The 16,682-nt window shown below is 42.9% G+C and overlaps 1 protein-coding gene across 7 annotated transcripts in view; it reads right to left on the bottom strand.

The window, feature by feature from the left end:
- ACOXL (acyl-CoA oxidase like) overlaps positions 1 to 16,682 on the bottom strand; it is a 347,875-nt gene that overhangs the window by 169,371 nt on the left and 161,822 nt on the right. For all 7 annotated transcript variants that reach the window (XM_059405581.1, XM_059405577.1, XM_059405580.1 and 4 more), the window contains one exon: positions 9,941 to 10,057. In XM_059405581.1, the coding sequence (XP_059261564.1) occupies positions 9,941 to 10,057 (117 nt within the window). The remainder of the gene's footprint in view (positions 1 to 9,940; positions 10,058 to 16,682) is intronic.

The following is a 16,682-nucleotide window of genomic DNA, read 5'->3' as shown; positions in this document are numbered from 1 at the left end:
TTCTCAATCTACGCTATATATCCATCACCTGTATCCTGGGCTTTGACTGCCATACCATGATTCTCAGAGAATCCCAGAGCACCATTTAATATATCTATCTATCTATCTATCTATCTATCTATATATATATGACTCCCTGCTGATTTCCCTAAAACACACACACACACACACACACACACACACACAAACACACAGCCCTAGACATTCCCTAGGGACGAAATGGGTGTGAAATGAGAAAGAAATAGGCTTTAAGAAAAGAAAGACTTATGAGACTCTCCCCTAGCAGAAGGCTGGTAAGATTTTTCTGCAGTGCTGGCTGGTGATTTTACTTAAAACTCACAGTCCCTGCTGAGGGACAGACAGAGAGGTGCCTCCTGTGACTCTTATTCTTTATCATACCCCCATGTCTGCTTGCAAAGAGGAACTGAGAAGCCTTCTGTAGGCAGGTATGTTAGAGTCTAGAAGGTACATATCTTGTGAAAATCTGATAGAAGAAACTGAGACTGACCAAGAAGATAAATGAAGATTTAAGGGATTCTGTGGAAAGATTATTCCTCATTTCTAAATATGTTGATTTTATAGGCAATGGTTCTAGAAATGTGAGGTATTTGTTTACAGGTAATATTCACTGGAATTATTGGAACCCATCCTCAGGGTAAGATTCAGAAGAACTGCAGATAGAGTGTCTCTAAAACTATTAAGTCACTGAGAGGGCAGGATTCAATTCACAAAAGTCTGCTTTACATAAAACCAGCAAGCAAGACTTGGGCGCAACAAGATTTCAGGAATATATTAAAAACACAGTTCAATGCACAAATAGTGGTGGTCATTTGCTCAGGAATATCTGAAGTCCTTACTTACCCTGAACTCCGTTCTTTGATAAGGACAGTACTTTGGTGAGTTTTTTGAAATCAGGAGGTGTCATTCCGCCCATTCATTGATTCCACAAATATGAGTGAAATCTTACTTTGTGCGGGGCACAGTTCTAGGTGTTATGGAAACATCAATTACAAACAGAGAAACTTGGTGAGTTGTCTTGTGGTGTTAAAGAAGTGACTAAGGATAGTGTGTGATACATGATAAGCAACTGGGTATGTGTTCGTTATTGGAATTTTATTCTTAAAGGTATTGAGTAAAAAGAGATCGCCAGAGATAATGACTGAATCCAGTTGAACGCTAACAGCAATGAAGCTGTGGCCCCGCCTGGCCGGGAACCCAGCCTGGACTGCCTAAGCTACTCATTTGGCCTAAAAGAATTTAAGAGGCAAGGCAGACCCAAAATACTCCATTTGGCTGGTACACTTAAAATACTGATATTGAAAGCTAGGAAATTCATTGTTGTAGCAAATTCCTCTAAATAATACCCAAGAGAGATATCAGCTACCAGCCATCCTGGCCAGCTAGCTCTTGGACCAACTCCTTCACATCATAGAACTTCTGCTTCAGGGACCAACAGAAAGTTTGAAAGCAAAGTTCCAAACAGCTTCATGGCCAAGTGTGATGTAATGACATAAGGCAATTTCATTCAGATCAGTTGAAGCAACCTGTGCAGAGAGCCAGGCACTCTCAGAGGGGGAGATGCCAAATGAAGGATCCACAATTTTTATGTGCGAAGAACTCACAACCGCAAACCAAGAGTGATGGTACAATAAGAGGGGTCTGGCTGCTCCAAGAAGCTTATCGGGGCCCCTTATTCAAGGAGAGACTCAGAGGTGTCCTGTAGGAGAGGACAGCCTGAACTAGATCTCAAAAGATGACTATGAACAGGCAAGGAAAGGAAGACAAAGATGTGAGATGAATGTGGAGATAAGGTGGGCAGGCGGCTTGTGAGGAAGCCCAGAGGAGGGCAGGGGTGAGTACGGAGCCTCAACGTGGAGAAGAGAAGGCACAGGGGTGGGGTGGAGGTTGGCAGGGTCCAGGAAGAGGAATGAGCGTCAAAGTGGCGGGAAGGAGCTTAAGTTTATCCAGTACAGAATTTACTGGGAGGCCCTGGGAGGGTCCCAGCAGTCAAGTATTTAGGTGTGGTCATTGGTGGAGGATGGATTTGATGAGGGACCAGGCTGCATGTGAGGGGCAGGGCACAAGAAAGGGAGCTGGGGAGGGCCCAAGTGAGGTAATAAGGAAGGAGGGCCTTGAGTAATTTCCCAATGGGAGGCACAGTCGCCAGAATGTGGTAATTGGTGGGGGGAGGACACTTGAGTCTCAGGGGCGAAGGCAGGCGACAATAGCTGACACTTCCTGAGCATTAATGGCCACCGCGGGAAGTGTTCTGCCATCACAGTCAGTGGATAGAACACAGAAGGCCTGAGAGGGGCAGTGCAACATACATGTCCAGCAAGACCCTCACCCCAAGTGCCCGCCAGGGTGTCTCCAAGCCAGGAAGCATGCAGGGCACCATCAGCACTCAGCAGTGGGGAAGAGGCCTTGGATGTCCCAGGTCCCATAGGAAGACGTTAATAAGAAACCTAAGGATGGTACCCATGGCCAAAGACAGAAAACAGGAATCCTACCCAGTCACACGGGTCACTCAGGCAGGGCAGTTGGCTGCTGAGTCCTCAAGGCCTGGAAAGATCCCTGACACACTAGTCATGTAATGAAGGGAGGAGGAGACATGTCTGCCAGTTCTGGAGAGAGTAGGTAAGGAGAAAAGTCCTGGCAGGAGGAGCCCATCATATTTTTCAGAGGCCCTCATCATGCCAACCCTTACTGCATCAAGTTAGCCCTGCTACTCAGCATCTGAGCAGCCAGTGGGGAGAAGGGCATCAAGTTTCCTTCCCCTCCTTGTTAAAGGCAGGAGAATGTGAGTGATGCAGGGTGGGGGCAGCTGGGCTCACTAAGGGCTAGACAGGTCCCCCCTGTTTCCAGGCCTATGGAAGCAATTGGGAAGAAAGGGGATCCCAGCAAGGAGCTTGCCGACTGCTACTGCCAAATCCCAGAGAAGGAAGGCGCTGCCTGCTTCATGTGGCAGGGACTGTGTCTGACTTCAGCACTAGCCTCAAAAGCAAGGTTGCCAGATTTAATAGACCGAAGCAGAGGATACCCATTTAAATATGAATTTCAAATAAACAATGCATAACTGTCAGTTTAAGTATTGGGATATACTTAGACTAAAAAATTACACATTGGATATCTAAAATTCACATTGGGATGACTATATTTTATTTTATTTTTTAAAGATTTTATTTATTTATTTGACAGACAGATCACAAGTAGGCAGAGAGGCAGGCAAAGAGAGGGAAGCAGGCTCCCTGCTGAGCAGAGAGCCCAATGCGGGACTCAATCCCAGGACCCTGGGATCATGACCTGAGCTGAAAACAGAGGCTTTAACCCACTCAGCCACCCAGGCACCCAGGGGTGTATTTTAGCTGGTAAACCTACTGGCAAGAGACCGTGTATTTACTGAGTACATAAATACATACGTACTGGAAGAAGCCATCCCCCACGTTTCTCTTACCTGCCTTTAACTGTGAAGTGAAGCTCTAACTATTCATGTCTTGTCACATTAGAAGGGAGGAGAGGCAGGGCCAGCTGCCTGGCTGGTGGTTTGTTTTTTCTGCTCACCAAACTCCAGAACCATACACTTAAGTTCTAGAATACTCTCACGAGAGTTTCTCTATGCTTAAGGATGACCTAACACACTGAATAAACATCTGATTCAACAAACTTGAGGTTACCCAGCCCCTGAACCTGAAGCCAATTAATTGGCAGCGCAGTGATACCCACGGGAATTTGGAGACAGGGTCTAGAAACAAGGTTTGATAACCTTTTTAAAAAACAATAGGTGTGAAGTGGGGAGAGGTATACTTAGTATAAGATTTTGCCATGTTACAATCAGCTTCACTGAACTGCTTCCTCATAAGTCAGAGAAAGGGATATAAGGGCTACAAACTAGAGAGAAACAGGAAAGCCAGAATATTTCACAGAAAACACTAACTTCTCTCTGGGCTTGTTTCAAAACACAGACCATCTCTTTCTCTCCAGATGAAGCATTTCTTCTAGAAGATCCCAATAACCAGATTTTCAGTGGGTCAACCCCTTGCTACAATGGGGGATAGAGAGAGAAACAAAAAGGAAGCAGCAACAGAACCACAATGGGGACCCTGAACAAGGCCAAGAACCACAGAGAATGCAAAGGAGGTGAAGGTCAGGAAAATCTGGTATGTCCTGGGGTCAGTTAGATTGACAGCTTGATGGGACGTGGACCTAACCCTTATTCAGTACTGTGCCCTGCATGGTATGTGGTAAGGATCCTGTATTTTTTTTTTGAGGATTCCATAGTTTTTTATTGATTAATTTCTATTAATCACCTTTCATTTCTCCCACTGAAACCTTAAGCTAGAATTGTGACCTCTGCTGTTGGCATTTGGAGGGTATTTCCCTAAAATCAAGAGAAACTTTGGTGTTTACTAATACTAGCAGTATAGCACTTATAAAATCAAGGTAAATTAAGCTTAAATCAAGCTAAAAAATAAAGAGCTGAAGAAAAACGAAACATGCTGTACATAGCGCACTTAAGTTGTACATAAAGATGCAAGTATATATGTGTGTATATATAAACTTATAAATGTGGAATATATGGCAACTCTTTGTTATGTGGTCTATTAACTTCCTGTGTCATGGATTGTGAATAGTGGAGAAAGAAGTCAATGTGTAGAACATTTGCCTCTCTGTAATATTACAAATACCACCAGGTAAAAAATTAAAAGAAGAAATTTATTTTCCTTTGCCATGCTTGTGAAGAATCATCAAGTTTCATATCAGGTTATTTTGATCCATTTTAAGTTTTCATAATAATTTAATACTGCTGCTTTTTATTTGTTAGTGAAGTTTATTTCCAGGTCACACTAAGAAGCTTCCCAAAAAGCTCCTGTAGTTCTCAACTCTCTCTGCGCACTAGAATCATCCAAGGAGCTTAAATACATACACTTCAGATTCTTGGGGAAAAGGAAAAGAAAAGAAATACAGGTAAAAGCTGAGAAGAGATAAAATGAAATACTAAAAAAAATAATCAATAACCTCCCCCAAAAGAAAGAATTATAGTCTTACAAGTTTTCATTACATATAAAGTGGTAAAATACCTATTCAAGGTGGGTACTGGCAAGATACAGATACATGTCATGATACTTAATGTACCCACCTTGGAAAAACAAAGAGGGAATGAAGAACCGAGAAAAGACAGAACAGAGCAAGTGGCAAAATGGTAGACTTATTAGGAATTACAGTAAATAAAAATGAGTTTAGCATTCCAAATTAAAAGATTACCAAATTGGATAAAAACCAGGACCTCACCATATGTTGTTTATAAAAATCTCACAATGGCACATGTAGGTTGATATAATGACAGATTGGTTAAAATAAAAGGGTGGGTAGATATAGACCAGGAAAACACTCGGCATCAGAAAACTGGTATGGTTATAACAATAGCAAAGAAAGTAGACTTTAAGACAAAAAAAATTTACCAGAAACCAAGAGAAACATTTAATGATTATAACAGGCTTAATTCCTCTAGAAGATGTAATAACCCAAAATCTGTATGTGCTAAATATAAATAACAAAGCTTAAAATACACTAAACAAAGTTAGCAGAAATTTTTAACAATACATTTTTATTTTATAAAGAAAGGTTTTAGATCAATGAGCTAGAAGAAGCTAGAAAAAGAAAGCAAATTAATTCCCAACTAAATTGAAGAGAGAAAATAATAAAGAAATTAAATCAATAACAGAAAATGGACAAAAATGCAAGAAAAGCACTCAAGACAAAAGCATATTATTTGAAAAGATTATCAAAACCAATAAACATCTAGAAAAATCAACCCCTAAAAAAAGCCAAAAGCTATATTAGGAATAAGAAGGGTCATCACTACAGATCCTATAGACATTAATATTATAATAAGAAAATATTAACAATTTAGATATATTTTACAAATTAGAGGAAAAGGACAAATTCCTAGAAAAGCACAAATTAATAAAACTGACAGAGAAGAACTTGCTAATCTTAAGATTCATATTTGTTAAGGAAGTTAACCAGGTAATCAAAAATCCTCCTATTAAAAAAAAAAGTCCAGATGGCTTCTTAGTAAAGACTACCAAATTTAAGAAATAATACGAATCTTATAAAAACTCCTTGAGAAAATATAGGAGAAGGGACCACTTTCTAGTCACATTATGAGCACAGTATAACCCTTATACCAAAACCTAATAAGGACATCTCAAAGGAAAGAAAATTACATTCTTCACAAGAAACACACAAATCCTTATATAAATATTACCAATTTGTATCTAATAATATAAAAGCATTATAATACAGCATGACAAAGGATTTCAAAGAGTGCAAACCAGGCTCAGAATTTGAAAAGTAATCAATGTAACTCATTTCATTAATAGAATGAAGAAATCTCAAAATGGATGAAAGATCTCAATGTAAGATAGGAATCTACTGAAATCCTAGAGGAGAACATAAGAAGTAATCTCTTTGACCTCAACCACAATAATTTCTTCCAAGACACATCTCCAAAGGCAAGTGAAACAAAAGCAAAAATCAACTTTTGGGACTTCATCAAGATAAAAAGCTTCTACACAGCAAAGGAAAGTCAACAAAAACTAAGAGACAGCCCACAGAATGGGAGAAGATCTTTGCAAATGACATTACAGTTAAAGGGCTCATATCCAAGATCTATAAAGAACTTGTCAAACTCAACACAAAAAACTAATAACCCAGTCAAAAAAATGGGCAGAAGACATGAACAGATACTTCTCCAAAAAAGACATACAAATGGCTAACAGAACCATGAAAAAATGCCCAACATTAGCCATCAGGGAACTACAAATCAAAACCACAATGAGATCCACCTTATACCAATTAGAATGGCAAAAATTAACAAAACAGGAAACAACAAATGTTGGGGAGGATATGGGGAAAGGGAAACCCTCTTACTCTTTTGGTGGGGATGCAAACTGGTACAGTCACTCTGGAAAACAGTAGAGAGGTTCCTCAAGATGTTAAGAATAGAGCTTCCCTATGACCCAACAATTGCACTACTGGGTATTTACCTCAAAGATGCAGATGTAGTGAAAAGAAGGGGTATACGCACCCCAATATTCATAGCAGCAATGTCCACAATAGCCAAACTGTGTAAGGAGGTGAGATGCCCTTTAACAGATAAAAGGATAAAGAAGATGTGGTACATATACACAATGGAATATTATCCAGCCATCAGAAAGGATGAATACCCACCATTTGCATCAACTTGGATGGAACTGGAGGGGATCATGCTAAGTGAAGTAAGTCAAGCAGAGAAAGACAATTACCATAGGGTTTCACTCATATGTGGAACATAAGCAATAGCACAGAGGACCACAGCGGAAGGGAGGAAAACCCAAAGAGGGAGAAAGCAGAGAGAGAGATGAATCATGAGAGAATATGGACCCTAAGAAACAATCTGGGGGTTTTAGAGGGGAGGAGCATGGGAGGAGGGGTAAGAGGGTGATGGGTATTGAGAAGAGCATGTGCTGTGATGAGCACTGGGTGTTATAATTAACTGATGAATCATTGGACATTACATCAAAAACTTTTTTTTGTGCACTATACAGTAGCTAACTGAACATAATAAACAAAAAGAAAAAAAAAAGAAATTTCACATGATCAGAGGAATAAAGGAAAAAATTAAGTCAAAATCCAACATCCATGATAAAAATACTCAGCCAACTAGGAGTGGAAGGGAACACCTCAGTCTAATAAAAGACACCCACAAAAAATTCAATTACATTTCTATATAATATTAAGAACAATTGATAATTAAATTTTAAGAAGAAATATCATTTGAATAAATTTAGAAAAAATGTGAAAGATCTCTACACTGTAAATTAGAAAATATGCTAAGAAAAATTAAATTCCTATATAAATACAGAGATAAATCATCTTAGATTTGAAAGACCCAGCACTGCCCAAATTGCTTAATAGATTCCATGTAATCACAAACAAATACAATCAGGCTTTTTGTTTTAAAAAAAAATCTGGGGCACCTGGGTGGCTCAGTGGGTTAAAGCCTCTGCCTTTGGCTCAGGTCATGATCTCAGTGTCTTGGGATAGAGCCCCACGTCGGGCTCTCTGCTCAGCAGAGAGCCTGCTTCCCCCACTCTCTCTCTCTGCCTGCCTCTCTGCCTGCTTGTGATCTCTATCTGTCAAATAAATAAATTAAAAAAAAATCTGATAAGCAGGTCCAAAATTGTACATAGAAATGCAAAGTCCCAGACAAGTCAAAACAGCCAAGACAATTTTGAGTAAGAACAGACTTAGACAACTCTTACAACCTGATTTTTTTGGTAACAGTTTTGAGACACTTGAAATATTTCAGGATATAGAGTAACCAGAACCCGCATGCATTGCTCAAATGAATATAAAATGGCAGTTGCTATAAAGAAAAATGGCAGTTTCTATAAAGTTAGACATACACATATCCATCATCCAGCAAGTCCTCTCTAGGCATTTACTCTAAGAAAAAAGAAAGACTTGTACCAGAATATTCACCGTGTCTTATTCATTGCAGCTAAAAGTCTAGATGCAAACCAAATGTTCAACCCTGGGAGAATGGATTAAAAAATTGTGTTTATTCACTTAATGTTACTACTCAGCACTAAAAATGAAAAAACTATCAACAACGTTGAGGAATATTAAGACATCATGTTGAATGAAAGAAACTGGACACACAACAACTACCCACTGTATGTTTCCATTTACATGAAGTTCAAGAACTGACAAAATTTAGCTATGGGGATAGAACTCACGAAGGTGGTTGTCTCTCCTGTGGTGTAAGGTGAGAGCCAACTGCAAAGGTGGAAATGTTTTATATTTGGTTTGAGTGTTCATTACACAAGAGTATATGCTTGTCATTGAACCCTAAAATGACATAATATATAAAATGACAAATGACACAAAATGACAAATACCTTAAAATCTGTATATTTTACCATATGCAAATTGAATCTCAGAAAGCATTCAAAAATATTTTAAGTAAGGTGTTGGATGTGTGTGGTTCATATTTTCCTCTGGGTGGCTTTGATTGATCTTTCATGTTACCTGAAGCTCAGTCTGCAGGATTTGGTGTTTGAGAGTCCTGGAATCCCAGGCTTGAGCATAGAGGTACGCCCACCCAAGCCCCTCCCAGCCAGGCCGGCAGAAGCCCAGCAGCCCCACAAGCCAGCAGCACACCAGATTTGCAGGCCTTCCTGATTACCTTCCTCTTATAAACCCTGGCACCAGCTTGGCCATCAGTGCAGTAAATTTCGAACACAATTCTAAATTACTCTGAAAATAATACCCTAAGTAGCGGGATTGTATAAGGAAGAACACAGCATAAGGATCCAGGCTTGGAGGTAAATTTCCAGGGCATCTACTCCCAGACCCTGTAATCTTAGGCAAATCCCCAATTTTCTGTTCATTAGAAGGTGGGGATGACATACACCTGTTCAGGCAACATCCCGGGGCTTTGAGGAGCTATAGCCGAGAAGCATAGGGGGAGGCCTCCTGTAAATGCAAGGCTCCGGGTGAATTTATAGTACTATTAGCACTGTTTTATGCAATAGCCTGACTCCTCCCTCCCTCCCCACATAATGCACACACTTTGACCTATTTTTTAAAACTTTACATTAGAACCTTTGTCAGAGGCTGAGAAATTTTAACAGCCAAGTATGTTTCTTTCAGAAAATGGAGAAATGCTGGTTCAAGGTTTCTCACATTCTCTGTGGATCCCATGCCCCCCAGATATATAGACAATCAAGATTCAGACATCACTTTTAACCTGAGCATCAGGTTTTCACCACAGACTCTTACCTGCTTCCAGTTAGAAGATGAAGCCCCTGTCTGCCTCTCCCCTCACTCCTTACCAATGCCAGGCAGGATCTCACATTCACCTTTAGAGAGCAAACCCTGACAGCCAACTCACCTGCTGACGAAGGTCAAGGCCAAGGCTGTGGCCAGATGAGGCATCAGCCGAAGGGTCTGTGTTTGGTGCTCAATGATCTTTACTTCTTCCTTGGCCTTAGGCCCAAACTGCCTCCGGCTAGGGAGAATTAAGCAGAAACAATTTTTACCAAAATTCAATAGGTAATGCCATTTCCCAAGCCAAATGTGTCAAGTAGCCTTTCAAATCCTTCAGGATACAGAATGCCTGAGTCTCCTAAAATGTGGTTGAGATAATTAGATATTGAAAGTTTCTTAGGACAGTCCAACAAAAACCTTTTCAGCTCTTCTGGAAATTAATCTTCCCACCATGGAATATTTTTTAAAGCAGCCTATCTATTTAATTAACACACAGAGTAATTTTTACTCCTTAACATTTACATGGCATTTTACAGTTCCAAGTGCCCCATGATCATTAATTATTCAGCTTTACTAAGTTTGTGACATAATTAATAGGATGGGAGCAACATCCGAGAACCCTGACCCTGGTGCTCCTGTCAGATTCCCAGACGGGTCATTACTTTCGGCCCACCTCCATCCCCCCTGCAGCTCCGCAAGGAAAGGTGCTCACATCCTGCCTCAAATCCTGTGCTTTATGAACAGCGGTCACGTTTTGCTCTGAGGCAGTGGTATCCGGGCCAACGGGGGACCTCCTCAGAGCGACTCATGAAGTGGCCTGAGATTATCCCCACAGGCAACACCCACGGACTAATCCTCTGAATCCCTCGGCAGCGGGCGGCAGAGAGCCGGGCCTGACCGAACTCACCTCCTCCCCAGCCCCGTGATGCTCTGGGCTTGGCAGCCTCCTTGTCTTCGAACGTCTCTGACCTGCATGCCGATTTATGAAAGGACATTTCGCGCACACATGCCTGCACACACGAGCACAGGTGCACGCACACCCGGGCATATGCACACAAGTGCACGCGGTGCTCTGTTACCAAAAAAGCCAAGCAGGCTTGTGCTTCAGGCAACAGTGAAGTGAGGATATCTATCTATCCATCACAAGGAGAGAAGGAAAACAGCAGGGAGAGAAGGGAAACAGCAATGTTTAAAAATGTCTATATTTGATAGACTTTCTTAAACACAAGTTGATGCTTTAATATTGTCTTTATTTATTCTTAAAAGAAGGATACAATGATGTTCTTAGTGCGCACAGTGTCTAGAATTCATGGTCCCTGCTGCGTGTGTGGGAGGGGGTAAGGACACACATGGCCAGAGGGGCATCTAGGGGCAGCTGCTTTCCAGCCTTATGAGTGCAAGCTTGTTGTCTATGTGCACAGACTTCTCCAGATACAGTCTAACTGCCCCACCGTTGGCTATCCGAAGTTCACCCCCCAGCTCTGCCCTTGGTCCATCCTAGCGCACTCCAACACCAGCGGGGGGGCGTGGTGCCAGATGAGGCCTGACAGCCTATAGGGAAACCTCTCGGCTCTTACTGGAACAGTGCGAAGCCAGTAGGAAAATCACAGATCCAACAATGGCATATCATGACATCAGGTCATTGAAAATTCCGTTTGTCCCCACTCTCTCAATTTCCTTTCTCAGATGCTATGATTAGACTAGCTTTTTCTATGGTTGCTGTAGCTAAAATTTTCTGTACTGAAGGCATTCACTGCCACACGAGACTCACTCCCCTGAGGGACATCTAGGCACCTGCTCTGTGGCGACACCACTTTAGGTGCCGGGTGTCCACCAGGGTCAAGGAGGTAGAGGACCCGCTGTTGAGCTCAGAGCCCTGGACTCAGAGAGAATGAGACCACGTGACGTGGTCAGGAGAGACTTGCGTGTAACCCCCAGCCCAGTCTGTCAATCACCAGTATTTTCTACTGTGTTGCTAGAGGGAACTTCAACCACATGGCACTGGGAAAAGATGCCCCTGATCACAACACCTTTTAGCTTTTGTTTTGCTATAAAATCATTACAGTAGCAACACAACTTTAGATAGTGTCCCATCAGATTTTCTGTTTTGGTGTGAAGTATCTGTCTTAGCCCCACACACAGTGTGAATGGATGAATGAATGAATGGATTTTGCCAATGAGGAAATGCAGATGAAGCGCCACCAAGATGTCCACTCAAGACTTCAGGGAAGGTCTTTGGAAGCCAGATCTGACTCCTGACCCAGTATGCCTCAGTTTCCCAATGTAGCCACACCTTAAACCTGTCCCATTTCCTCTTTGACCCTCACAGTTCAATTAGGATGACAGATGCAGAGTAGAAAGAGGCCCACAGGATCCCATGTGGCAGGGCTCAGGCCTTTTGCTGTGCTGTTAGGGACGAAAGAGTTTCATTAGTGAGCCACCATAGACTTCTCAGGTAATTTCACTTAACTTGGGAGGTTACACAAGACTCTGAATTTCCAGCTTTTCTTGAAAACTAGGAAGATCTGGCAATTCAGGACCCCCTCTCCATGATTTGATCCACTGCAGCTTGGAGGCTACTGCACTCTCTGTCTGGGGCATGGCTATTACCCAGGGTACCAAGAGCCCTTTCTGCTTGCTGACATTACCTGCAGGCCTGGAAGGCACTGTGTCTTCAACTCCTCCCACAGGGGATTTCTTTTTCTCATCCACAATCAATTTACATCAGCATCCTAACCTGTTAATTAAGTTCTGGGTTTATGATATATGGCCAGATGTTGGCATTCTCTACGAATCTATGAATTCATTAACAGAACTAGAGAGTGAAACAGAGCAGCTCTGGCCAGCTCAGACAGCATGAAATCCAAATGCTTCAGCTTGGCATTCAAGAGCCTAGTTTGGCCTTACTTGAGTGTCCCAACTGTTTTTCCTGCTAAGCCCCTTCTGAAGCTTCCTGTCCCGGGCCTCTGTCCAGGCAAGGCACTCATCCAACCTCACTTGGCTGCCACACATCCTATTTTTGGTGGCTTAGCCAACTGCCCTCTACTTCCATTGATACTTTTCTCGCATTTGTGACATGCCCCTTCAAAAACCAAACCAAACCAATCAAAGCAGGAAGCTACTTCTCAGAACACCCTGAGCATTTCACCTGTGATGCCTCCCAGATGGGAGCACTTCTACCTTTCATGCTGGGGTCATGTGCAACCTGTACTGACCACATGTTTTGATGCACTGACTTCTAAAGCCTTCTTTCCTGACCCTTGAGGGATTGGCCCTCCCAGGGCTGGCCAGTGTCTGCAATGAGCAAGGGGCCACTCTGCCTATCCATCTTTCCCATGCAAACTCACCAATCCAGAGCCCACAACCCCAACCATCTCCTTTTCTCTTACTCTGAGCCACTAACCCTCAGACTCTAAAGCGACTCTTACTCTGGGCCACTAACCCCCAGGGCCAGGTATCAGACCACAAAAGACAGTCCCAGAAACTTCTGAAATTATTCAAACCAGCCAATCCTAAACCTGCTTAGCCTGCTTGCCCTTCCTTCTCTATCCTTTCTCACAGAAACCACAATAAAGGCTCTTGTCCATGTTTCCCCTTTGCTCCTCCTGCCTCTTAACCATCCCTGGTGCGTCCCCATATGGCCTTGCATGGCATGGCACACCCCCTCCTCTTGGGAACTGTAACAAGCTATCTTCTTAATGGCAGTCATCCCCTGATCTGTTGGCCTCACCATACCTGAACAATATTAAAACTTATGGGGCCAGCCTTTTCTGTCTTGATGTGCCCCAGCTTGGCCAGATGTGAGTACTCAGGAAAGAGAAGGCAAGATGACAGAAGGAATGTCCCACCATCTCTTAGGAGGTCCAATTCAACTCCTCCACCCATCCACCCTTCCATGTCTCCTTGGAATGTTCACTTGTGACGAGATGTCCCAAAAAAGGCCAATGGTCAGACACTGGAGTGCTGAGTGGAAGCCAGCAGGGAGTTAGGATGGGGATGGAAGATGCAAAAAAGATGAGGAATCCACCCCGCCCTTGTTCCCCACAGCCCACCCCACCACTGGTTTGTTTAGCTTTGCTGTTTGTTTTAGTTTTTGTTTTTTTTTCCAGGGACCAGACAAAATAGGTGGGCAGAAGGTGTACAGCACCACCCACTTTCCCTCATCCTCTCTGGTCCAAGACAGTGACAATCCCCAAAGCATTGAGCTGAGGGTTCCCTCTGGTTCCTCACCCATCAGATGTGTTCTTTGGCTTCCTTAAGACAAAAGTGATACTGAAGTCTAGTGACCCTTCTCCTACCCAGAGATGTAGCCAGAGGTCATCCCTACCACTATTAGCCTCCAAACTGGCAGCTTAGCTCCAACGGAGGCAGCAAAGGGAGAGGGCCTCAAATCCCTGTGCTCTGAGAGGGTGTGGCCAGTGCAGTCACCCTGCCCTGCTGCTGTGTGGTCACCCTCCTGTTTACACTCTGGGGCGCAGCAACGGCACTGTGGGTCAGGATGGTCCCGGCCCGACTTCTGGTTGCCAGCATCCTGGCAGGGTGCCCTGAACGCAGCTCACAGGGCTGTAATCCCTGCAGCTGGCCAGCAATTACTGCCGGCCAGACCTTTTTACTGCTCCGGTTTATGATCTATATGGGCACAAGATTCTTCCTGTCCTTTTCCGCTGCTAGGTTACTATTTTTCTTTAAAAACATTATGTAAAGGCTATATTTTTCTCTATAATCATCATTTTTATTTCAGTGCCGAAAAAACCTCAAGACACTGAGCTCAAATTTTTCATGCTCTTTAAAAACAAAAAGGGATGCTTGTGCATACAGCAATATCCATGCGAAAAGAAAGCCGCGGCTCTGAGAATGCTGTGAATGATGCCATTTAAAATTATAGATTTGAAAAGCTATTTCTGGATTCCAGCAACTCATAAGGCATAGAGGAAACATCTATTTTGGGTTGTTTTATTTCATTCCCACTCAATTTTGAACACGGCTGCTTAAAGCAACATTCATGGAAAGTGACACGCTATTAATCACCAATGCAGCTACTGTGTGCGCAGCCTCTGGGGGAGGCCGCGCTGCCTGCCTTCCCATCTCCCTCTGGTCTCTTCTCCCAAAGGAGGCCAGTGACCTACTAAAAAGATAATTGCTTTGCATGTTTCCTGCTCTGCAACATCATTGCATCAGTCTACTCTGAATGACATCCAGTCAAATTGGAAGAAGGAGAGGAGCTTTGTGGCTGGGCCTTGTCCTTGACCCTGAGACTTCTTGGTGCAAACTGGTTCACAGGCATCCCTGCTGCCAGTGGGAGGAAGGACAAAACCTTCCTCCTCCACTGTCAAAGTGCTGACCTCTGCAGACAAAAGCTGAGCAAATTCCTGGGCCTAGGCCACACTCCCTGTGGCCACCTTTCCTCATTAATCTCAGCCACAGACAGGCTTCCAGGGAGCCTGCGAATGCCCCCACTGATGGACAACTGCACCCCATTCCCACTGACCCCCAACAGATGCCCTCCAACCACTCAGAGAGCCCACAGGCCATCTATCCCTGTTTCTCCCCTTCTCTGAGACGCTACTGGACAGAGAAACTCATAGGAAAACTATGTTACAAAGCAGGATACTTTAATGCCACAGGTCGGACCCAGAAGATTTGGTTCAGCCATCCAGCCAAGATGTAAAAACCTGGTTTCTTATTATCAAGTAATGTCAACAGACACCCTAATCCCAAGCCTCTCTGCAGTCAATCCCAACCAACCCCACCCTGGGGTCAAGCTTGGAATCATAGAAGGGGCCTGGCTACACACAACTTGCCTTTTTTTTTTTTTTTTTTTTGTATTTGACAGAGAGAGAGAGAGACAGTGGGAGGGGGAACACAAGCATAGGGAGTGGAAGAGGGAGAAGCAAGTCTCCCGCTGGGCAGGGAGCCCGATGCAGAGCTCAAACCCAGGACCCCAGGATCATGACCCAAGTCGAAGGCAGACGCCCAACGACTGAGCCACCCAGGCGTCCCTCCATTTTTTTTTTTTAACTGAGCATTTAATGTGTCCTCGGGTTCTGACAAAGCAATCCTGCATTAAAAGATCAGGCTCTTTCCCCAATTTGGGATTTTCGTGGCAGGTTTGTTGTTGTTGTTCCTTGTTTTTGTTTTACACCTGAATTTTATTTATTTTTTTGAATTTAATTTTACCTTTCAGTGTCCTAAGATTCATTGTTTCTGTACCACACCCAGTGCTCCCTGCAATATGTGCCCTCCTTAATACCCACCACCAGGATTTTCAGGGTTCTGATAAGGGTGTCGTGGTAACTTTCAATCCCCTGAGAACAGAAGATATTGAGAATCTCCTCATACGTGTCTTTCCCATCTGTTCGTGCCCTCTGGTCAAGTTTCTGTTCATACAGACTGCCCATTTTTGTTCTTTATGTTTTAAGTTTTGAGAGCTCAGTGTACATGTTGGATACAAGTCCTCCATCAGATATGTGTCTTACAAATATTTTCAACCAGTCTGTGGCTTCCCTTTTTTTCTCATAACAATGTCTTTTGTACAACAAGAGGATTTAATTTTAAACAATTCTAACTTATCATTTTTTCTTTCATGGGTGGTGTTTTTTTGTTTGTGTCTAAAAACACATTGCCAAACTCTAAGTCAGACATTATTTTTTCATTTTTTTTTCTTTTGGAAATGTTAGACTTTTACATTTTACACCTAAGTCTGTCATCCATTTAGGATCAATTTTTGCGAAATGTGTAAATTCTATGGGTGGGTCTTTTTCTTTCTCTTCGCCTGTAATGTTCTGCTGTCCCAGCCTCATGAATAGCAAAGGTTATCCTTTCTCCATTGAACTGCCTTTGTGAATGCATCCAAAATCAGTTGAATA

The sequence above is a fragment of the Mustela nigripes genome, chromosome 7 (assembly GCF_022355385.1).
Source record: "Mustela nigripes isolate SB6536 chromosome 7, MUSNIG.SB6536, whole genome shotgun sequence".
NCBI classification, from domain to species: Eukaryota; Metazoa; Chordata; class Mammalia; order Carnivora; family Mustelidae; genus Mustela; species Mustela nigripes.
This window is presented reverse-complemented; position numbering and strand designations above follow the sequence as displayed.